At 56.6% G+C, this 23,147-nt stretch overlaps 1 protein-coding gene and 1 non-coding gene across 3 annotated transcripts; both read right to left on the bottom strand.

Moving 5' to 3' along the window:
- Positions 1-58: 58 nt before the first annotated feature.
- On the bottom strand, positions 59-217 carry LOC130030910 (U1 spliceosomal RNA). Its single transcript, XR_008793570.1, has one exon. It is a non-coding gene; the product is annotated as a U1 spliceosomal RNA (small nuclear RNA).
- Positions 218-640: 423 nt separating this feature from the next.
- On the bottom strand, positions 641-20,525 carry SGK2 (serum/glucocorticoid regulated kinase 2). Of its 2 annotated transcripts, XM_056121993.1 has the most exons (14): positions 20,421-20,525; positions 16,473-16,714; positions 15,533-15,595; positions 14,787-14,836; positions 14,221-14,278; positions 14,029-14,112; positions 13,211-13,342; positions 11,578-11,690; positions 10,890-10,926; positions 10,391-10,477; positions 9,055-9,150; positions 6,814-6,969; positions 5,333-5,422; positions 641-3,650 (listed from the first exon to the last, which is right to left on the bottom strand). In XM_056121993.1, exons 3-14 carry the CDS (start codon positions 15,566-15,568, stop codon positions 3,483-3,485), a joined length of 1,107 nt encoding a protein of 368 aa, XP_055977968.1. In that variant the 5' UTR covers positions 15,569-15,595; positions 16,473-16,714; positions 20,421-20,525; the 3' UTR covers positions 641-3,482. The 2 variants fall into 2 exon arrangements, with proteins under 2 accessions (XP_055977968.1, XP_055977969.1); XM_056121994.1 differs by lacking the exon at positions 16,473-16,714 and having other exon boundaries at positions 20,421-20,448.
- Positions 20,526-23,147: the final 2,622 nt, after the last annotated feature.

The raw sequence follows: 23,147 nt of genomic DNA on the forward strand, positions 1-23,147 counted from the left end.
TCAGTCAACATAGATCCAGCATGATCGATTCACTAACAGATTATTTTCTCCTGTTTTTCAGGGGAGAGTGTGTACACAGTCCCCCACGACCACAAAGGATGCAATCGAGTTTCGCACATGTGGGGAGATTGCGGGGGTCAGCGCATCTGCACGATCGATTAGCCTCGCCCGGGGAAACCACCTTCTGGTCATGGTATTTGCCCTGCCAGGTAAGTATTTCATCTTCTCCTCTGGCGAAATGGTCACGATTTTACAGTGGATTTTTTGTTTGTTTGGGAGCACACCTAGGGGAAATCAGGAGCTACCCCTGGCTCTGGGCTCAGAGGTCACTCTGGGACCACCATGTGGTCCTGGAGACTGAACCAGACCCCCTCCTTGCAATGCGTGTGCTCAATCTCTTGGGTTCTCCCCAGTCCCGATGTTATAAGTCTCTTTTAAATTTTTATCTATTTTTTTTATGTAGGAGTACTGCTATTTATTCAGCCACTAATTAGGCTGATTGAATTTGGCATGAACTCCACAAATTTTTATCGTTTGGCGGGAAGGACAGGGAGTTTCGGTCACATCCAGCTGTGCTCAGAACTTACTCCTGGCTCTATCAGGGACCACTCTTGGAGGTGCTCCGGAGCCATCTCAGTGCCAAATGTAGAACTGGGGTCAGCTGTGTGTAAGGGGGAAGCTTCCCCCCCCACACACTCTACTGCTTTCCAAGTTTTACAGGCGTAGAGTCAGAATCTGGACAGAATGTCCTGACCCCATACCAAGCTGTCTTCACGGAGGCAACTCAGAGGAGGGCAGATTGAGTTTCTCTCCCCCTCCCAGCAAAACCCCTACATCCGAAAACCTCCAGAACCCAGCCATACAAGGCCACTCTCCACAAGCTCAGATGAGCCTCATGTATGGGGAAACTTTCAGAAAAATCCAGGTATGCGGGACCCATGACTGAGATCTCCAAGTTCGCTTGGAACCGGACTAGACTTCCTCCCCCCAGCTCCCAGTTTTTTCTTTTCTTTCTTTTCTTTTTTTGCTTTTTGGGTCATACCCGGTGATGCACAGGGGTTACTCCTGGCTCTGCACTCAGGAGTTACCCCCGAGGTGCTCAGGGAATCATACTGGATGCTGGGAATCATCCCAGGTCAGCCGTGGGCAAGGCAAACACCCTACCCTCTGTGCTGTCGCTCCAGCTTTTTTTTTTTTCAATTTTTATTTTTTTGCTTTTTGACAGCTCCCCAGTTTTCCAGTAGCTTGGCAGTCACACCCACAAGCTGCCTCAGGTGGCATGTAATATCATCAACGGCTGGGATCCAGAGACTGTGAAATAAAGCTCCCAAAAGAGAGCAACACAGAACATACTGGGTGGTCTCTTATACTCTAGCCCACTGATGTACCAAAAGTAGCACACATTTGTTTGGGTTTAACATATATGTTTGCAATCTCATACAAGGGCTTAAATTACTCCAGGATGAAACACAACAATCTTCACACACTTTCCTGTTGTGGGAAGGTGCATGGTGGTGGGATTAGTGTTTGAATATTTTCTGTAATGAACTATTGTGAACAACTTTATAAAAATAAAATTAAATTAAAAAAAAAAAAGACTAGGCGTCTCACAGCCCCAACTGGACTGTGGACTTTGGCAGTATTGTCACAAACATTTCTGACACTCTTGTTGTTTTCTGTTTTGGTTCGGTTTGGGGACACACGTCATGGTGCTCAAGGCTTCCTCCCAGCTCTGGGCTCAGGGATCACTCCTGGTGGGTCTCCTATGTGGTGGCAGGGATCGAACTGGGTTGGACCAGGTGCAAGACAGGTATCTTGCCCGCTGTTCTCTTCCTGGTCTCCACCCTTGCTTTTTCACCTAGAGAAACCGGAGACATTTTGGTCCCTCCCTCCCATGGTCCACATTTCTCCTTGAACAGACACTGTGAAGATAAAAATCAAAAATCAAAATAGTGAGGCTGGAGCGATAGTACAGTGGGTAGGGCGTTTGTCTTGCACATGGCCAACCTGGGTTCGATTCCCAGCATCTCATATGGTTCCCTGAGCACTGCCAGGAGTAATTCCTGAGTGAGTGCAGAGTCAGGAGTAACCCCTGAGCACTGCTGGTGTGGCTCAAAAAGCCAAAAAAAAAAAAAATTAAAATAGTGTCGTAGAGTTCTCGGCACTGTCAGTGGGTGACAGGACATCCTCCTGGCCCTGCTTTCTCTCTTACAGGTCAGTCAGTGTCTGTGTTACGGGTGTTTTCCATCCTCCAGGCTCATAATTTCTGGGCAGGGGACTGACTAAACAAAACCGGAAGTGGAGTTAAGAGGAAAAGGCAGTAAAGTCATGAGCACACATACACGTTGGGAAGTTTCTTCTTGGGCTGGAGAGCTAGGACAGTGGGTGGGGCACTTGCCTTGGCCATGGCAACCTGAGATCTATCCTGATATCCCATATGGCCCTTCGAGCACCACCAGGAGTAATTCCTGAGCATCGCCAGGTGGGGCCCTAAACAAACAAACAAACAATAAAGTTTTTTCCTTGGAGCCAGGAATGTGGCCCAGCAATTACAGGGCACACTTCAAGCATGCGAGATCTCAGGACACCCCTGCTGTTGTTTCTTTGAGTCAGAATTTGGCCCAGGTGAAGCCTAGCTGCAGTAGAAGAAAAACGTGGGGGTCTAGTGCTTTTAGTTAAGGACGGAGGTAGTGCTTACCTCTCTCCCCACCCCTCAAAAACAATCATCAAGGAAAGGATTCCCTGAATCTAGGAAGGGTTCAGAAACCAGGCAGACAGAGCCCTTAATAAATGTCCAGACCATGCATGACATAGACAGCGTCAAAGATCAGAACATGTGGCTGAGATGCTCTGGGCTCGTTACAGCTCTGTTATTCTGAACCCTGAGATTAGAACTCAGGCCTCAAAAGGCCACTGCTGCACTGTGGTGGGTCTATCCAGCATCTCGGCCTTCCCCAAGGCCCAGGGCAAGGGCCTGGAGCCATAGTACAGCATGTAGGGTGTTTGCCTTGCACGTGGGCAACCCGGGTTCGATTCCCAGCATTCCATATGCACCACCAGGAGGAACCCCTGTGCATCACTGGATGTGACCCAATAAGATAAAAGAGATCCAGGCAGCCCCTTTGGGATTCCGACAGTCACTTGCCCTGCAAACAAGCCCAACAAGCCCCAGGCAGGTGTGGGGCCAAGGGCTGTGCTTCCCGAGAAGCTCTGAAAAGGTGGCTTTTGGCTCTTTTTTTTTCAGGGGAAAACACCTGGCAATGCTCAGGGGCTCCTCCAAGTCCTGTGGTTGAGGGGTGCTCCTGGCAGTACTCTGAGGACCAGGCTGGCCGCATACAGGGCAAGTGCCTGAATTAGGCCCAACCCAGGTCACTGCCACAGAAGTCCAGGACAGAGGTGGCAGAGCAGAAACACAAGAAGTGTCCGATGACCCCGAGGGCTGTGACAGGGCCTGTGAATGCGTTTCCACGGGGGCTACTCTTCTAGCTGTCCAGGATGGCCTCGTCGTCGTCGGGTGCGTAGGAAAAGCCCAGGAAAGCACTGGAGGCCCCGGAGCTACTGGCCATGGCGTCAGGGGTACAGCCGATGGACTTGGACACGGCCTCCTGCGTGAACTCGGGGTCAAAGTGTCTCAAGTCGGCGGGACCAGCCTGTGAAGGGAAGTCAACGGCGAGAAGGGAAGGCTGTGGCCGAGTGGCCCAAGTGCCCAAGAGGGACATCCGGCCTCCTCTCAGCGCCAACAGACACCCCAACTTCCTGGCACTCACACACACATATCACATTAGTCTTTTTTTTTCTTTTGGCTTTTTGGGTCACACCCAGGGATGCATTGGGGTTACTCCTGGCTCTGCACTCAGAAATGACTCCTAGCGGTGCTCAGGGGGACCATATGGGATGCTGGGAATCGAACCCAGATTGGCTGTGTGCAAGGCAAACGCCCTACCTGCTGTGCTATCTCTCCAGCCCCATATTAGTTACTTTCTTCCACGAGGTCCAGTAAGCAACTACCAAGCCCTTTAGCTCCCGTCAAGCTAATCCTCAAACTGAATCTGCATGGTACACAAATGCCTTCCAGGCACTGCTCACAGCCCTGGAAATGCCGGAGAGCCAATGAGAGCACACTCTTCCTTTCGGGAGTTTGTGTCAGAGGGGCTAGGATGATAGGTAACGCATAACTGCACAAATAGGTCATCTGGGGGATTGATAGGGTTTTTTGTTTTGTTTTGGTTTGGTTTTTGGCTTTTCGGGTCATACCCAGCGATGCTCAGGGGTTACTCCTGGCTCCTGGCAGTGCTCGGGGGACCATATGGTATTTCAGGGAACGAATCCAGGTTGGCTGCATGCAAGGCAAATGCCCTCTCCATTGTGCTATTGCTCTGGCCCCAGAGGCTGATAGGTTTTATGAAGAAGATAAAACAGGTTCTATGAGACCTGAAGACTGAGCTGCTTTCTTTTTTTTTTTTTTATCTTTTTGGGTCACCCGGTATTGCACAGGGATTACTCCTGGCTCATGCACTCAGGAATCACTCCTGGTGCTCAGAGGACCATATGGGATGCTGGGAATCGAACCTGGGTCGGCCGTGTGCAAGGCAAACGCCCTACCCGCTGTGCTATTGCTCCAGCCCCGCCGTTTTTGTTATTTTGGGGGAGACTGCGGGGAGCTGGCAGAGATGGTCCTCAAGGCTCCACTTCCCATCCAGAAGTGGAATCTAGTCCTCATCCTGTGGATGTGACTTGGGTCAGTGGGACAGGAGCCAATGTGAGCAAGCCCAGGCCAGCCATCTGGTGTATCAGCCCCCAAACCAGAAACAAATCAAAGGAATGTAAATGATAAAGGCCAGTTTCTGTATTTTTTAACTTAACAAATATGCAAAATAAGACAGTGGGTAAGACTCTTGCCTTGCATGCAGCCAACCCTGGTTTGATCCCCAGCACTCCTGAGCCCCACCAGGAATAATATCTGAGCACCACCTAGTGTGGCCAAAATGAGAAGAGAGAGGACAGGCTGGAGTGATAGCACAGCGGGGAGGGTGTTTGCCTTGCACATGGCTGACCTAGGTTCAGCATCCCATATGGTCCCCTGAGCACTGCCAGGAGTAATTCCTGAGTGCAGAACCAGGAGGAACCCTGAGCATCTCTGGGTGTGACCAACTGCTCCCTACTCCAAAAAAAAGAGAGGACAGAGAGAGATAGAGAGACAGAAAGAGAGGAGAGAGAAGTGAGAAAGAGAGAGAGAGAGAGAGAGAGAGAGAGAGAGAGAGAGAGATGGCCCAGATACTCTCCACACTTCCCCTTGCCCCAAGAATCTGGGCTGCAGTCCAACGTGACTCACCACATTTGGGTTGAAGGGTGGAGTCACCCTCTTGTGGTACAAGTCATCCCAGTTTATGGGGCTGAAGAACACGTGGTTCTGTATGTCCAGCTGCAGGAAGAGGGTATGGGTGAGAAGAAGCCCCCCCCTTCCCCTAGATGCTCGCACCCCACCCCATGAGCCCAGCACCCCAACTACCAACCTTTACCAAAGCTAAAACCTTTACCAAGAAACTGACTTGCTGTTCCAGTTGGTTTCCTAGAACAAAAAGTCATCCGGAAGTCTCCCCTCCACCTTTATCTAGATCCCCATCTTTACTCGCATAAAAATAAGTCTATAATAAAACATTTAGAGGCCAGAATGATAGTCCAGCAGGGAGGGCACTGGCCTTGCATGTAGTCCACCCGGGTTGTATCCCCGGCACCCCTTATGGTCCCTTGAGCATCAGCGGGAGTGATTCCTGAGTGCATGAGTCAGGGCTAAGCCCTGAACATCTCCGGGTGTGGCCCCCAAATAAGTAAATAAAAAAATTTTAAAAGTTAAAACTGTCCTAGGGTTGCTGAGGGAGCAGACTGCAATCCCCCTCTCCATAGACAGGTGCCACTTGGATACTGGCAAGGGGGTCGTGCTCAGGCAGCTGAGAAAAGCGAGTCCTGTCCGGGCTGCACAGAAGCATCGGGAATTTCTTCCTCTTGTTTCATTTCTGTGAGCACCTCCCGGTGCCCGAGGACGACTCCCAGCTCTGTGCTCAGAGTTGCTGCCAATGCCGCCTGGGGGAACAGGCCAGGGGGGAAGGGAACTGGGCCTCAGCCCAGAGCGACAGAGCCATCTGCCCGGGGCCAGGAAGTTCTGGAAATTTATTTATTTTATATTTATTTATTTACTTTTTGGGTCACACCCGGCGATGCTCCTCAGAACCCAGAGTTCCTCCTGGCTCTGCACTCAGGAATTACTCCCGGCGGTGCTTGGGAGACTATATGGGATGCTGGGACTCGAACCCGGGTCGGCCGCGTGCAAGGCAAACGCCCTACCCACTGTGCTATTGCTCCAGCCCCAGTTCTGGAAATTTAAATCAAGCCTTGCCAGTGCCCCGCTCAGAACATCCTGGAGCTCAGCAGAATCCACCTTGCAAAGCCTGGACTTGGGGTACCTACCCCCTGCTCTCTGCAGGGGGCTTCCTTGTCTCCCCAGCAGGGACTGCCCCCCCATCATGAGCATGGACTCTTCCGTCACGGTCACTCAGAGCCCCAAGTTCATTTCTTTCCCACTGTGAGTTCGGACACTGACTGTGTCCCACCCCCAGGAACCTCAGTCAGGGTGGGGCCGGTTCTCCAAGTCCCTTGGTCCTCGCACACGGGACCAGGTGCTTTGGTGAAGACCCTGGCATAAAGCCAGCAGGAGCACGTTTCCAGAGGAGGGCACTGACAGGGTCCTGGTCTTAGAGGGTGGGAAGTGGGGGGATGTTGGAGGGGCCCCTTCCTGTCCCCTGGAAGGTCACTTACAAAATCAGCCTCCGAGCCCAGCCGCTGCCGGGGGTCCTTGTGGAGCAGGCCCTGCAGGAGGTCACAGGCTGCCACCGTGCGGCCCACGGGGATCTGGAGGGGTTGGTGCAGAATGTTCTCGTACATCTGGGACACATCCTGGTTGTAGAAGGGGGGCTGGGGAAAGAGTGGGAGAGGCCGGGGGAAAGGTCACACTCAGGGGCACAATCTTGGGAAATGGGGAGGAGGGCTGGGCAGTGCTCCCAGACCCCGGTTTTGTGCAAAGGCTCACATTTGGGGAGCGGCCGATAGCGTGGGGCAGGCTCCCAGCTTGGTGGAGAGAATTGGTACACTGGTAGCCTTCTGCCCAAACTTCTCCCCCAGCCCAGGGGGTCTTAGGGACCTCCCCACCCACCCAGAAGAATCCTCTCAGGGTTACTCCTGGCTCTGCACTGGGGAATTGCTGCTGGTGGTGCTCAGGGACCCTATGGGATGCTGGCCACCAAACCTAGGTCAGCCGCATGCAAGGCAAATGCCCTACCCACTGTGCTATTGTTCCAGTCCCTGCAAAAGCTTCTTTGAGAAGCCAAAACACATAGTCCAGGTATGCGGGAGCAGAAGCAGCAAATGCCAGGCCTCACAGGACAGGGGAGGAGCCGGCCCTTCTCCTTCTCTCACCCCTTGGGACTCTGAGGCGACGTCCACAAACTGCCCCCTGCTACTTATTAAGCTCCTACAAGGCCACGATCCAGAGACACACACATGAATCTCGGACCCAAGCAGCTATAGAAATCTTTCCAGACCCTAATTATTAAATTTCTAGAATTCCTAGAGTGCGTGACATGATATGCTATCCATAACAAGCAATACAAAACAAATTGTCTAGTATTGCCTTTTCGGCAGGTTTGAGTGTTGGTGGGACTGGTGTAGAAATAGCGGAAGTAACCAAAGTACCAAAGTCGAGAGAGAGTATGGGGGAAACTGTCTGCCATACAGGTAGGGGAAGGGTTGGAATGAGGGGAATACTGGGGATTTTCATGCTGGAAGATGTGCACTGGTGAAAGAATGGGTGATTGATCATTGCATGACCAAAACTCAAATATGAAAGTTTTTTAACTGTAAAAATAAAATAAAAATAACAAATATATAAGATAAAAAGAATATATCTATATCTATCTACATATATATATAGAGAGAGAGAGCATTTTAAACTAGAAAGTGCAAAAACTAACATTGTTGGAAAAGAATTATAGACAATCTTCATATTCACTTTGGCTGCATCCTTTTGCTCTTGTTTGGGACCACATCTGGCAGTGTTTGGGAGTCCCCCAGGGTGCTGAGTTCCCTGTGGTGCTCAGGGGAGCAGTCAGCTCCAGGAATCCAAGCCAGGGCCTCAGACATTCAGGGCAAGTGCTCTACCACTGAGCCACATTTGTGGCTCGATGTCACTGTGTGTATGTGTGTGTGTGTGTGTGTGTGTGTGTGTGTGTGTGTGTGTGTGTGTGGAGAGGGGGTGTCTGGGATTAAACACACGTCTCATGTTGCCAGTTTATGTGTTTTGCCACTAAGTCACATCCCCAGCTGACCACTTTTTTTTTTCTTTTTGGGTCACACCCAGCGATGCTCAGGGGTTATTCCTGGCTCTGCACTCAGGAATTATTCCTGGCGGTGCTCGGGGGACCATATGGGATGCCGGGGATTGAACGCAGGTCGGCCGCGTGCAAGGCAAACGCCCTTCCCGCTGTGCTATCACTCTGGCCCCGCCAGCTGACCTCTGGGTCAGGGCTGGAGCAACAATACAGTGGGGAGGGCGTTTGCCTTGCATGCAGCTGACCTGAGTTCAATCCCTGGCATCCCATACGGTTCCCTGAGCACTGCCAGGAGTGATTTCTGAGTGCAGAGACAGGAGTAACCCCTGAGCATTGCTGGGGGTGGGCCCCAAATAAACAATAATTTAAGCTTAGAACAGAGGGCTTGAGAAAATACAGTGGACAGGGCTCTTGCCTTGCACGTGCTCTACCTGGGTTCAATCCCCAGCACCCCGATGGTCCCCCAGCTCCGCCAGGGGTGATCCCTGAGGACAGAGCCAGGAGTCAGCCCTGGAGACTGCCAGCTGTGGCCCCAAATAACACAAAACAAATAAATGAATAAAGAGATGACTTGTTAAGTCCCTGAGTGGCCACCCAGGGAGGAGGACCCGGCACGTCCCCATCCCAGAGCCCAGAAGTCTCCTGTAGACACCCACTTACAGCCAACACTCACCAGGCCATGTAGCATCTCGTAGAGAACCGCCCCTAGGCACCACCAGTCCACTGCCCTGTCATAAGGTTCTTTCCGAAGCACTTCCGGAGCCAAGTACTGTCGAGGGAGAACACTGATCTGAAAGACCCCTGCCTCAGTTTCCCCCTTTGTAAAGAAAGTTCCTAGAGAGAAAGCTCTGCCCCAGCCGTCCCTGCTGGAATATCTGCTTGGCTGGGCTCGGGCTCACGCAGCGTCCAGTCTCCAGGGGCACACTTTGTGCCAAGCCTTTGGCAATAAGCCGGGGACACAGAGATCGGGCAGGGCTGTTCTGTCCAGTGGTACATGTTGTGCACCACACAAAAGTACTGGTCAGGGGAAGCTCAGTGGTAGAGCACTTGCTCTGCACTTGTGAGGCTCTGGGTTGTATCTCACCAGCTCCACCAAAACAAAAAAAAAAATAAGTACTGGCCACAGATGGAGTCTCCAAGTCTGCCTGAGATCTGTTACCAAGTTGTGACATGGTACAGGACTATTCTTGGCAACTTTTTTTTTTTTTTGCTTAAAAAGCTCACCTTTGGGGTCTGTAGTGATAATACAGCGGTAGGGTGTTTGTCTTTCACGCGATCAACTTGGGTTCAATCTCCAGCACCCTGTATGGTCCCCCAAGCACTGCCAGGAGTAATTCCTGAGTGCAGAGCCAGGAGTAACCCCCGAGCATTGCTGGGTGTGAGCTAAAAAGTAAAAAACCAAAACCAAAAGCAAAAACTCACCTTTTGGGGGCCAGAGAGATGGTACAGTGGATAAGAGCTTGCCTTGCATGTAGCTGACCTGAGGGTTTTATTCCCAGCATCCCACATGGTGGGTCACCTACCAGGGGTGATCTCTGAGCACAGAGCCAGGAGCAAGCCCTGAGTGCCGCCTGGTATGGCCTTAAAACTAAACAAACAAAACAAATCTGCAAGGATTCTGCGGTGAAACACGGTACTGATCGCTGCCAACGTAGCTGAGCTGAGGTGTACCTGAGGGCCGAGTACACGCTGGATGTGAAAGATTTCACTAGGGAACCATAAAGAATAACCTAGCGGTTGGAGAGATAGTCCAACGGGGAGGGCACATGCCTTGCATGCAGGCTGAGCTGGGTTCCATCCCCAGCACCACGTAGGGTCCCCCGGAGCACTGCCAGGAGTGATTTCTGAGCACAGAGCCCAGAGTAAACCCTGAGCATCGCCGGTGTGGCCCTCCCAACGCCACCAAAACAGAATAACCTACTTCCAATGCAAACACTGTTCCTTCTCACGCTTTTAATCGGCTGCCAGAACCCCTGACCTGCCTCTCTCACTTCGGGGGCTCAGTTTACCTCGGGGGTGCCACAGAAGGTGGATGTGGTCTCCTCGGGCTCGACACCTTCCTTGCAGAGGCCAAAATCCGTCAGCACCACGTGACCCTGGGGAGTGAGGGCGGGGCTGGAGGGTGGGCAAAGCTAAGGCTATGACCAGATGACCCCAAAGTCCCCTCAGGATGGAGGCTCCATGCACATCCAGGGCTTCCGGGCTCCTGTGCTGGACGGCAGGGGACGCACGGGGCACAGGCAGGGAGATGGCCGGCTCCTGCCCGCGCAGGTATCCTGGACGACCTCACAAGGCAGGAGCACCTCCCTCTGCCCAACCTCTCGGGCCCCTCTAGGACAGCTCCTGAGAGTGTGGTCCATCCAGTGACCTGCCTGTAGGGCGTCCCATCTAAAGCCCTGAGGGCAGCTCGGCCGTGTACACCCACAGCCACACATGTCCACACACATGTGCACAAGTGCACGGGGTTCACAGGTACACCCCGATGTCGCTGGGCTCACGCATGCACACCTGGCTGTCCAGGAGAATGTTCTCGGGCTTCAGGTCCCTGCAAGAGACCAGAGGAAAGTGGGTGTGAGGCGCTGCTGGCCTTGGGGACGAGAGTGAGCGCCAGGAGCCGGGCCCCAGGTCTGACTGAGGGGGCGGCACCCTCACAACCCCTTCCCGTGGCCCCCAGCCTCACACAAACGTCCCAGCTCACAGGGATAGATTTAGGCTTTAGGGTCAACAGGCTCCCGAAGGTGTTGGTAGGGGAGAAGGGTCTGAGCCCAGGGGCTCGGGTGGGGGAGGCACCACAGCCAGAGTTGCATGAAGCGTGTGGTCAAGAGCGCCATCCCCAGGGCCACCCCATGTGCCAAATGCCGCCCTAGGCCTCTGCCATCCATGTCAGAGCCTGCCCCTCTGGAGCAGACACCTCAATTAAACATGCAGGGCATGAGCCGAATAGCACAGCGGGGAGGGCACTTGCCTTGCACGCCACCGACCCGGGTTCGATCCCCAGCATCCCATGGGGTGCCCTGAGCACTGCCAAGAGTGATTCCTGAGTGCAGAGCCAGGAGGAACCCCTGAGCATTGCTGAGTGTGACCCAAAAAGTCAAAAAAATAATTGCAGTGCCTGTGAGCACAGCATGCCCCTGGACGAGTTCCCCCCCCCCCCCCCCCGGGACCCCAGCAGCCTGTGGTGCCCGGCCGGCCTCACCGGTAGATGATGTTGAGCGAGTGCAGGTAGCCAACGGCACTGGCCACCTCGGCAGCGTAGAACCGGGCCCGGGGCTCCAGGAAGCGGCGTTCGCGCTGCAGGTGGAAGAAGAGCTGCAAGGGGCCAGAGAGATGGTGCAGTGGTTAGGGCATTTGTCTTGCACGGGTTCTATCCCTGGGTTCAACCCTCGGTATCCCAGAGGGTCCTGCAGGGGCAGGAGTAAGCCCTGAGCACGGCAGCGTGTGGCCCCCAAACAAACGAATAGAAGAAAAAGCTGCAAGGGAGGAGGTTGTGTGAATGAGGCAAATTAGAAGTTTTTTTTTTTGGAGGGGTGCGGGGGAGGACTCCTGTAGGACAGAGGGGACAGCTTCTATCCTCCCCCGCAGCTGCAAGGTACTTAGAGGAAAAAACACAGACCCCACCCACCCATAGCGTCTCCAGGCGGATTCTCATCAGTGTGGGACCACTGTGTCCCAGGCTCTGAGTGGCACCCACTCACCTCCCTCCGCATCCATCTCCCTCTCCCTCCCTCTCTCCCTCTCTCTCCCTCTCTTTTCCTCTCTCACTCTCTCCCTCTCCCTCTTTCTCTTTCTTTCCCTCTCTCTCTCTAGCCCTCTCTGTTTCCATTTTGGGGGCCACACCCCACATGACTTGGGGGAAGGGGGCTTCCCAGCTCTGTATTTGGAGGTTACTTCCTGGTGGGGCTCAGGGGAGGATGTGGGGTCACGGGGGAGGCCGCTTAGCCCATGTGTGACCTCTCAGAACTCCCCCCCCCCCCCCCCCGTTGCTTTCCTTTAATTTAATTCTCAACCTTCAAAGCACCCCTGAGGCCAAGGGCCAGGGAGAGGCCAAGTCGGGGGACATGGCCAGGGTCACCTGCACGCTCAGGCCTGGGCTGTGACCCCCCAGGAGGGAGGAGCGTTCTGGAGGGACAGTGGGCCTGGACCAATGCCCGGGGCCAGGCACATTGGGCTGTTTTCTGGGTAAGGAGAGCCCAGCCGCCTTCCGGGGGACCCAGGCAGCAGGACAGAAGGTCCCTCTTGGCAAAGGCCCAAAGGAGTGTCTGATGGGGGTCTTGGGCTGACGTGAGGGCACCTTCACTCGTGCCCAGGGTCAGAGAAGTCCAGGAAGGAGCCGGGTTCCAGAGCTGCTTCCAGGGGTCCTGGGGGGGGTCTGTCTCGATCCCCTTTCCTGTGGCCTCTGGGTAAAGTGGGGCGACTTAAAAGTGGGGTGCCCGGGGGGCTGGAGCAATAGTACAGCAGGTAGGGCGTTTGCCTTGCACGCGGCCGACCCGGGTTCAATTCCCAGCATCCCATAGGGTCCCCTGAGCACCGCCAGGGATGACTCCTGAGTGTAGAGCCAGGAGGAACCCCTGTGCATTGCCTGTTGTGACTCAAAAAGCAAAAAAAAAAAATAAATAAAAATAAAAATAAAAAAGTGGGGTTCCCTTGGGTCCTCCCTCCCTTCCCGGGGACACGGCAGGACACTGCAGATGGGAAGGAAGTTGTCTCCATGGGAGTCAGGCCTTTTGGGAGCCTGGAAGGGGGTTATCGCCTCCCCCCAGCCTCGGTCCCTCCCTCTGGCAGAGCGACTCTGTGGGGAGCGGGAGGGGGTCGTGGGTGCGGGCACCCACCTCACCCCCGTTGACGTAGTCCAGCACGAAGTAGAGCTTCTCGGGCGTCTGGAAGGAGTAGCGCAGGCCCACGAGGAAGGGGTGTCGCACGGTCTTCAGGAGGACACTGCGTTCCGCCATGATGTGACCTTGCTGTGGGGCCACAGGGGGCTGCACCGCCGCCAGCTTGGCCCATGCCCGCCCAGCCAAGGCCCCGACCCCCGGCATCAGCACCGGGGCTCACCCAGACCTTCCCGGCCACAGCCTTGCCTGGCTCCAGGGGCATGAACACACCCACCCACAGCCGCCCCACCCCCCCGCCCCTCCACATCCATGCCCCGGGTCTGCTGGACACCCTCGGGCTGGCCTCAAGAATCCGGCTCCAACACCAGCTTCACATTGGCCTGCCCTGGAGTAGCTCTCTCCCCCCGCAGCCAAGACGCCCTTCCCAGCTGAGTTCCCGCCCCCCCATCCACCCCTGTCAGCCCCCTCGCCTCCGGCTCTACCCTCTCTCTGGGCCTGCTGTGGCTGGGGGTCAAATCTGCAGAAGCATCTAGAATGGGATGCAGCGGGTAGGGCGTTTGCCTTGCACACGGCCGACCCGGGTTCGATTCCCAGCATCCCATAGGGTCCCCCGAGCACTGCCAGGAGTCATTCCTGAGTGCATGAGCTAGGAGGAACCCCTGTGCATCGCCAGGAGAGACCCAAAAAGCAAAAAAAAAAAAAAAAAAAAGAACGGGATGCAAAGTACACCCACAGAGCTGGACCCGTCTTGGGGAGCACCCATGAGGCGGGTGGTGGGGGGATGGGGAGCGGGGGGCGGGGTTTGAGCCCGGTACCTCTTTCTTCTTCAACACCGATTTTTTCTGCAGCACCTTCACGGCGTAGAACACCCCGTCGGACTTGCGCTTGGCCAGCAGCACCTGGGCAGCACAGGCGAGTGACCGCCGGTGACCGCTGATCCTGCCCTGCCTTGCCCCGGAGGAGACCGGGCAAGGGGAGACGTAGCCCCCCGCCCCCTCCTCACTCACCTTCCCGTAGTTCCCTTTGCCAATGACCTTGAGGAAGTCGAAGTCCGTGGGCCGGGCGCTGGGGGCACAGGCAGGCGCGTGGGGTGGGGCCAGGCCACTCCCACCTTCCTGTCTCAGTGGCTTGGTGTGTCTCTATTTATTTCTGTGCTCCAGGCTTACTCCTCGCTCAGTGCTCAGGAATTACTCCTGGCAGGGCTCGGGTCACCACAGGGGATGTCAGGGATGGGGCCAGGGCTGGCTGCATGCCAGGCAAGTGCTCTACCCACTGCACCCGCGCTCCAGCCCCTCCCCCGCCTCTGAACAGGAGAACACGGGGCCCTTCAGAGCACCCCGGGGTCCCCACAGACCCCTGTGCTGAGGGCACCGTGCCCTGTGCCGATAGCACAAATGCTCAGGGGCACTCGGGCTCAGCATGGAGGGGGGGTGGCATGGGAATTCGTGGGAGAATTCCAAGAAACTGGGGGTGGTCCTGGGTGCACATGGTGGGTGATCCAGACCCAGGACCGGAAGACCTGGGTTTTATTCCCAGGGTGAGGGAGGCGGGGCTGGGGCGGGGCAGGACTTACTTTGGGTTGGCCGAAGGCCCCAGGTTGATGTTGCCATGGGCCCTTGAGGGCTGAACGCACAGAGAGAGAGAGAGAAGGTGAGGTCAGCGGATGGCTCACCCTGGCTGAGTGCGCCCCCAGGCCTCAGCCCTGCACCAGTGTCCCTGCTGGCCTCCCTCTCCTCCCTGTCCTACCTCTTCCCTCCCTCCCTCCTCTCTTCCTCCCTCTTCCCCTTTCTCTTCCCTCCCTTCCCTCCTTCCTCTCTTCTCTCCTTCCTTCCTTCCTTCCTTCCTTCCTTCCTTCCTTCCTTCCTTCCTTCCTTCCTCCCTCCCTCCCTCCCTCCCTCCCTCTCTGCCTCCTTCACTCCCTCCTCTCTTCCTCCCCTCCCTCCCATCCCTTTTCTCTTCTTCCTCCCTCCCTCGCTCCCTCTCTTCCTCCCTCCCTCCCTTCTTCCCTTCCCTCCCTCCTCCCTTCTTTCCCTCCCTTTCGTCCACATACCCACTCATCCCTCCACATCTCACCCACTTTGCACAGTAGCCAAGGGAGGTCGCTGGCTGGCTGGCGTGGGGGATGGGGTGGGGGGCAGCCCCCCTGGGTTTAGAACGGGGGGGGAATAATCCCACGATTTTCCTGCCCAGCTACCTCTTGAGCCCTTGCCCAAGTTTCTTCTCTTTGAACCCAGCAAAGGGTCCCGGTGGGGCACGGGGGTCTCCATGGACTTCCTCCGCGCCCTCTGGTGGCGGGTAGGGGAACCACACCCTACTCACCTGGGGGCTGGCGGTCCCCGTGGGAGGCGTGTCCATTCTGCAGGAGGGTCCCGAAGAAGAGTTCTGGGGGGCACAGAGGAGGAGCAGGCTGGGATTCGCTTCCCTGGCTGTAGGGTGGCCCTTCCCACTCCCCACTGCTGGGCACCTATCACAGCCTGGTGTGGGCTGAGAAGTAGAGACCACTGCATGTGGCCGGGGTGGGGGCGGACACATGGTCAGTGGTCACCCCTCCCTCCTCCTGGCCTGTCGGCTGAACCCAGGACAGCCAGAGGGGTGGGAGGGCCCTGCAGAACCTAAACTTTTTCAGGTGGAGCCTTAGGAAGGAACTTCCTTTGGGTGACCACTCTTGGGGCCCAAGCCCAGGTCCCCTGTCCAGCGGAGCTGCCTCTCTGAATCCTTGTGCACGAGCACCTGGAGGGGCACCCTGACAGAACCTGGACAGGCCAGGGTGATCCGAGACCCCTCCAACTACTGCTGGCCCCTGGGAGCACCTGCTCTGTCCCTCATGGCCAGGTGGAGGCCAGCAGTCAGTGGCTTCAGGCCTCATGGCGGCCTCCCTACTCCCGTTCGGAAGTTTAAGGCCAAAGTTGAGATCTTGGACAGCGAGGGAAGGTCAGGGCGGACACGCCTCTCCGTGTGAGGATCCGGGTTCAGCCCCGGCACCTCCTAGTCCCCTGAGCACCGCCAGGTAGGACCCCCGGGGCCGCTGGCACTGCCCGGCTGGCAGCTGGGTCACAGGCGCACACACTGAGCCGCTCGGCCTGGCTCCCTGAGCATTCTGGGGAGCCCCCAGTGCCCCCCGTTGACACCCCACCTGAGAGTTTAGCTGCCTGCAGACTGCCGGGCCTTCCTGGGTCCTGCGCCTCTGTAAGGGACCGTCCTGCCCACCTGTCTGCCCCTGGGCCCCCTGCTGAGCCCACCAGCCCGCCTGCCCACGTACCTGCTTGGCGGGGAGATGCGCCCAGAGCAGCAGCTCTTGCAGCCCGGCTGGGACAAGAGTCTCTCTCTGTCCGTCAACAAGGGCCGCGTGTCTGCGCCTGGCGCGGCCCGGCCCGGCCTCAGCTCAGCCCGCTGAGGGGGCTGCTGATGTCAGCCGCTGGCGACCGTGGGGACCAGGACGTGGCTCCGTGGGGACAGCACCTCCCGGAGTGGGGGAGGGGGTGGGCGGCAGCTGCGGAGAGCCTGGGGTGTGGGGGGATGGTTTGGACAGAGATGACTTTCATGTCTGTCCGGGCAGTGTATCCCTGCAAGTCCCGGCATTTGTGTGGGTCCGTGTGTGTGTCTGTGTGTGTGAGTCTGTGTGTGTGTGTGAATCTGTGTGTCTGTGTGTGCTTCTGTGTGTGTGTCTGTGTATGTGCGTGTGTGTGGGTCTGTGGGTGTGCGTCTGTGTGTGCATCTGTGTATGTGCATTTGTGTGTGGGTCTGTGTGTGAGTTCGTGTGTGGGTCCGTGTGTGTGGGTACATGTGGGTCCGTGTGTGTGAGTCCGGGTGTGTCTGTATGTGTGGGTTCATGTGTGTAAGTCTGTGTGTGTGTCTGCATGTGTGGGTTCATGTATGTGAGTCCGTGTGTGGGGGTCTGTGTATGTGGGTCCATGTGTGTGGGTCCGTGTGTGGTTCATGAGTGGGCTGTGTGTGTGGGTGCATGTGTGTTCTGTCATCTGTGTGAGTGGCTAATTCTGTGGCTCCACGTGCATGCCAAGGAGCCTATGCACAGTGAGGTGCCGTGTTTGCACCTGTGTGTGTGTGTGTCTGTGTATGTGTGACTGTACCACATTGCCCGGGAAGACCATGCTGAGTCATGGTCGGGAGGGGCACTGGAGGGCCCGGGGGACCCCAAGGGAAGCAGCATCAGAGACTCATTTTTCAACAACACAGAAGTGCGGAGCGGTCCCCAGCAGGTGGACAGCCTGTCAGCTGACCCGAGGGCTGACCGGGGACTCGTCTTTGCAGCCCCCAGCCCGCTCTGCGTGTGTGGGCAGACGAGGGAAGGGCTGTGCTCTGGCGGTGACCCTGGCTGTCCCCACTGGTTGCTGCTGGTCGGGAGGCACTGTCTCGGTCACTGTCTGTTCTCTATTCCCCTATCAGGAGACCCCTTGAGAGTGTGACCAGGACCCCCTTATCTCCACCTCTTCTCTCTGGAATTCCAGAGACAGCTCCATACTCGCCATCAGGGTAGACCCTTGGGCAGTGTGTGTGGAATTGCTGCTGGGTGCTGGGTGCAGGTGCTGGGCGCTGGTGCTGGGTGCAGGTGCTGGGTGCTGGGTGCAGGTGCTGGGTGCTGAGTGCTGGTGCTGGGCGCTGTGTGCTGTGTGCTGGGTGAAGGTGCTGGGTGCTGGGTGCTGGTGCTAGGTGCAAGTGTGGGTGCTGGGGGCAGATGCTGGGTGCTGCAGGCACCTCAAACCGTGCCCCTCCCTCCTGTCCACTCGGTCAGGAGATCCCCTCACCCTTCAGCTTTAGAAAGTTTAGGCACTGGGTCTGCCCAGCGCCCCCGCTACACCACAGGGCCCTGCGAGCATCCCTGCATTACTGCAATTGTGCTTCCTAAGTACCCTCACTAATTCATTTATTTTGGGGGCCCACACCCAGTGGTGCTCAGGGTTTACTCCCGACTCTGTACTTAGGGCTCACTCCTGGCTGGGCTGGAGGGGACTCACTTACGATGCTGGAGCCCAGACTCCTGTTAGATGCGGGCAAGGCCAGCCAGCCCCTTCCTGCTGAGCCATTGCTTGGGCCTCTTCACCCCAGTGTATTGTATCCACACGTCAGAGCAGCTCAGACTGGACACCGAGCGTGTGTGACCAGCTCCCGTCCCCCCCGCCCTCCCCTACACACAAACGTGCTCCATGCTCACCCCTGCACGGCCTCCCACCCTCCAGCTTCCGGCAGCTCCTCTCACCTCCTCTGCTGCCTTCACCCTCACTGTCTAGAATGTTCTTCCCTGTGTCTGCATATCTGGCTGCTGCTGGAGGCCCGGGGCCTGTGGCCGACATGGGTTCTCTGGGCCGCCCTCCTGACCACAGCTGTGTGGTTGTTTGTCCGTTTGCCCAGGACCTGGGGCGTCCAGCGCTACATACAGGAGGCTCCGAGGCAGTCAGGATGTGTGTGTGTGTGTGTGTGTGTGTGTGTGTGTGTGTGTGTGTGTGTGACTCAACAGCACTACTTGGCCTCCTCGGCCCTCTGCACTGCTCCCGACACCTGACTGAAGGGCTGGAGCGACAGGACAGTGGGTAGAGCGTTTGCCTTGCATGCGGCCAACCCGGGTTCGATTCCCAGCATCCCATATGGTCCCCTGAGCACCACCAGGAGGAATTCCTGAGTGCATGAGCCAGGAGTAACCCCTGAGCATCGCTGGGTGTGACCCAAAAAAGCAAAAAGCAAAAATAAATAAATAAATAAATAAATAAGATAAAATAAAGGGACCCCCATGGCTTTTCTGGGTCACTGTAGAATGACTGGCAAAGGGACCTGGATTAGAGTCGTGTCAGTCATATCATCAGTCTTATCATATGTATCAGTCTTATATTATATCCTATCAGGCAGGGGCCTGACAAATAGATCAAATAGATCGATTCCCAGCATCCCATATGGTCCCCCGAGCACTGCCAGGAGTGATTCCTGAGTGCACGAGCCAGGAGGAACCCCGCCTGTGCATCACCAGGTGTGACCCAAAAAGAAAAAAAATACCAAATCAGATGAAACAGGAGCGATCTTACAGAGGGGAGGGCGCTTGACCTGCATGCGGCTGACCCAGGTTTGATCCCCGACATCCCATAAGGTCCCTCCGGGAATGATTCCTGAGCTCAGGGCCAGGAGTCATCCCTGCAGTTTGGCGGGCGTGGTCCCCAAACAGAAACAAAATCAAATGAAACAGAAGCAGAGAGGTGATAAACATTAAACGGAACATCGGAGGGGCTGGAGAGAGCACAGCGGGTAGGGGCCAGCCTGGCATGGGCCAACCCAGGTTCGATCCCCGGCAGTCCCCCATGAGCACTGCCAGGCATGATCCCTGAGCACAGAGCCCGGGTAAGCCCTGAGCACCACCAAGTGTGGCCCCAAAACGAAACAAAGCAGTAGAGGGGCCTGGAAGTGGCCCAAGGGGTACAGCTCAGGCCTTGCACGCGTGAGGCCCCGGGCTCAAGCCCTGGCACTCTGGGCACACAATCTGCTGCCAGCTGTGTCCCTTGCGATTCCAGGCACATCCCCGACCGTCTTCAATGTCCCTCCTGTGCCCCTAGGTGTGTCCACCTCCCAGGGTGTCCAGTTGGGATTCCCCGGAACTCAATGATAAAGGCACAAAGAAGGGCAGCAGGATTCCAGCCGCGGGGGCTGGGGGGGGGTGGGGTTTCCTCCGCACGGCGTGAGCCCCTGTGTGTACCAGTCCTGTCGGGGCCACAAAGGTGGGACCATCCGACCCACGGTGAGCAGCTCTCAGCCCCACCCTGACACCCTCCCTGGGACTCCCACAGCTAGGGGCCCTGCCCAGCCAGCCAAGCTGGGGACAGCAAGGGGAGGCAGGACAGTGATTAGGGACGAAGGGGGAGACTGATGGGGGGTGGCAGGGAGCAGAGGGGAAAGGAATGAAGGGAGGCAGGGAGAGAGCTGGGGAAGGAAGGAATGCGGGGGGGAGGGGGGAAGGGAATGAGGAGGAGGGTGAAGAGAATGGGAGGAGGTGAAGGGAATGGGAGGAGGGAAGGGAAGGGAGGAGGGTAGAAGGGAAGGGAGGAGGGTAGAAGGGAAGGGAGGAGGGTAGAAAGGAAGGGAGGGAAGGGAATGGAGGAGGGTGCCAGGTGGGTGAGAGCGAGCAGGCCAGGCCAAGGGCTGAGCCCCTTAGCAGGCAGGTGGGCAGGTCCCTGGGCTAGGGGCAGGTGCTCCCCGACTCCCTGCTCACCTGCAGACCCTGGATTCCCCCCTCAGGTCCTGGCCAACAGCACCATGCCCAGCTCTGCCGCCGGGTTCTCTGCCCGCGGCATCTGTCCTGACGCCCAGGGCCAACTTCGGAACAGCTCCGTGGGCAGCGACCTGTCACCCACTGGCCTGCGTGCCCGCTGGGAGCAGCTGTGCCCCGTCCCAGCCGGCCCGCTGGGAGCTGGTTACTCATTAACCGCTGGGCCTCCATCGTGATGCTGGCAGTGCCCACTGGTTCCTGAGGGGCCCTGTCCTGGGGACCCTCGAGCCCCTGCCGCACTACCTTTGGCAAGTGACTTTTGCTTTCCAGCCTTAGGTGACTTGGGGACCGTGCGGGGCCCTTTCCTCTCCCTGTTCTCTGAGGTCTCAGCCCCAGGCCCAGCTTCAAGCCCATCGTTTCCCCATGGCCCATTTTGAGAGCCCCCTGCTGAATCCTGACTGAGCCTGCCTGCCTGCCTTCCTCCCTTCCTCCCTTCTTCCCTCCCTCCCTCTGTCCCTCCTCCCCTCCCTCTTCTCCTCCCTCCCTTCACTCCCTCCCTTCCTTCTTTCCTTCTTTTTTTGGGGGGGTCACACCCAGTGATGGTCAGGGGTTGCTCCTGGCTCTGCACTCAGGAATTACTCCTGACAGTGCTTGGGAGACCCTATGGGATGCTGGGAATCGAACCCAGGTCAGCCGTGTGCAAGGCAAACACCCTACCCATTGTGCTATCGCTCTAGCCCCTCCTTCTTTCCTTCTTTCCTCCTTTCCTTCTTTCCTTCCTTCTTTCCTTCCTCCCTCCCTCCCTCCCTCCCTCCTCCCTCCTTCCTCCCCTCCCTCTCTCCTTCCTTCCTTCCTTCCTTCCTCCCCTCCCTCTCTCCTTCCTTCCTTCCTTCCTTCCTTCCTCCCTCCCTCCCTCCCTCCCTCCCTCCTTCCTTCCTTCCTTCCTTCCTTCCTTCCTTCCTTCCTTCCTTCCTTCCTTCTCTCTTTTCCCTTTTTATTGGGAGCCCACACCTGCTGTGCGCAGGGGTTGTTTTTGGCTCTGTGCTCAGGGTTCCACCCGTGGTCCTGGGAACTGAACTCCGGGCATCACATACAAGGCAAGGGCCCTCCCACTGCGCCGTCGGTTCAGCCCCTGCGAGTCCCTGAACTTCCCTGACCTGGAGAGCCCTGCTGGGGAGACCTATCCACCCACACACTCTCCTTGCCAGGACACCAGTCTCTGGGGCCTGGGAAGGGCAGCTCCTTGCCCCCTGGGCCGGGCTCCAGCCAGCCACCTCCCGTCACCTCCAGCTCTCATGCCTCCAGCCCAACTGTGCCCAAAAACCCTTCGCCCGGGCACTGCCTCCAGGAGCAACGCCCAGACTCAGCAGCCTGAGTTCAGGGCCAGGCTCTCTCCCGAGGTGGGGAGGGCAGGTGACTCTAGGCAAAACAGAAGCTCCCAGAAGGAGGGATTGAGCCAGGGATGGAGGCTGGGCCCAAACAGCTGCCCAGAACCGTACCACGGAACTGACAGGCCTTCCCAGTCCTGAGAAACCCAGCTGTTACCCCGCCACCACCACCCGCAGCAGCCTGCACCTGGCCCCCTGCCAGAAGAGGGCACGGAACAAATCAGGGCCGAGCCTGGCATCCCGCCCCCTCCAGCAAACCCCGGCTCCTCCTCCCGCGCCCAGAGCCAGCTTACAGAGCTGCACAGGTTCCATCGAAGAATCAAGAAACAACAGATTGGGAAATAAATAGTGAAATAGAAAACCTCTGCCTGGCTGGGTTTCAGTCTTAGATACAGGGGAAACTGCCAGAACGGAACGGTTCCTTCCAGGCCCACGACGGTGGGAAGTGATTACTGGGAATAAGAACCGAGTGCTGGGGCTGGGGCGATAGCACAGCGGGGAGGGTGTTTTCCTTGCACATGGCCGACCGGGGTTCGATTCCCAGAATCCCATAGGGTCCCCCAAGCACCGCCAGGAGTAATTCCTGAGTACAAAGCCAGGAGTAAGCCCCTGAGCATCGCCAGGTGTCACCCAAAAAGCAGAAAGGAGGGGCTGGAGCAATAGCACAGTGGGTAGGGAGTTTGCCTTGCACGCGGCAGACCCGGGCTCGATTCCCAGCATCCCATATGGTCCCCCGAGCACCGCCAGGAGTGATTCCTGAGTGCAAAGCCAGGAGTAACCCTGAACATCGCCGGGTGTGACCCGAAAAGCAAAAAAAAAAAAAAAAAAAGAACTGAGTGCTCAAAGTAGCTAAAAGGATATACGTGATAACCTTGTAGTATCTGTACCACAAACTAATGCCCAAAAGGAAAAAGAGAGAGAGAGAGAAGAGCGAGAAGAGAGGAGGGTGGTTGGGGGGAGAGGGAGAGAGAGGAGGAGAGGAAGAAGTAGAGAGAAGGAGAGAAGAGAGGAAAAGGGAGGGAGGGAGAGAGAGAGAGAGAGAGAGAGAGAGAGAGAGAGAGAGAGAGAGAGAGAGAGAAGAAAGTGTCTGCCCTAGGCTCGGAATGGGGTTGGAAGGAGGGAAATTGGGGACATGGGTGGTGGGAAATATACTCTGGTGAAGGGACAGGTGTTGGAATCTTGTATGACTGAAATCTAGTCATGAACAACTTTGTAACTGTGTATCTCACGATTATTTAATTTCAAAAAATTTAAAAAGAAAAAAATCAACAAAGAATGGTTCCTTCAGCTGTTATCTGTGCCCCAGTGGACACAGTTTGTACGGATTAAGTATCAGAAACGG

Source organism: Sorex fumeus, unplaced genomic scaffold (assembly GCF_029834395.1).
Source record: "Sorex fumeus unplaced genomic scaffold, SorFum_2.1 ptg000044l, whole genome shotgun sequence".
Taxonomy (NCBI): domain Eukaryota; kingdom Metazoa; phylum Chordata; class Mammalia; order Eulipotyphla; family Soricidae; genus Sorex; species Sorex fumeus.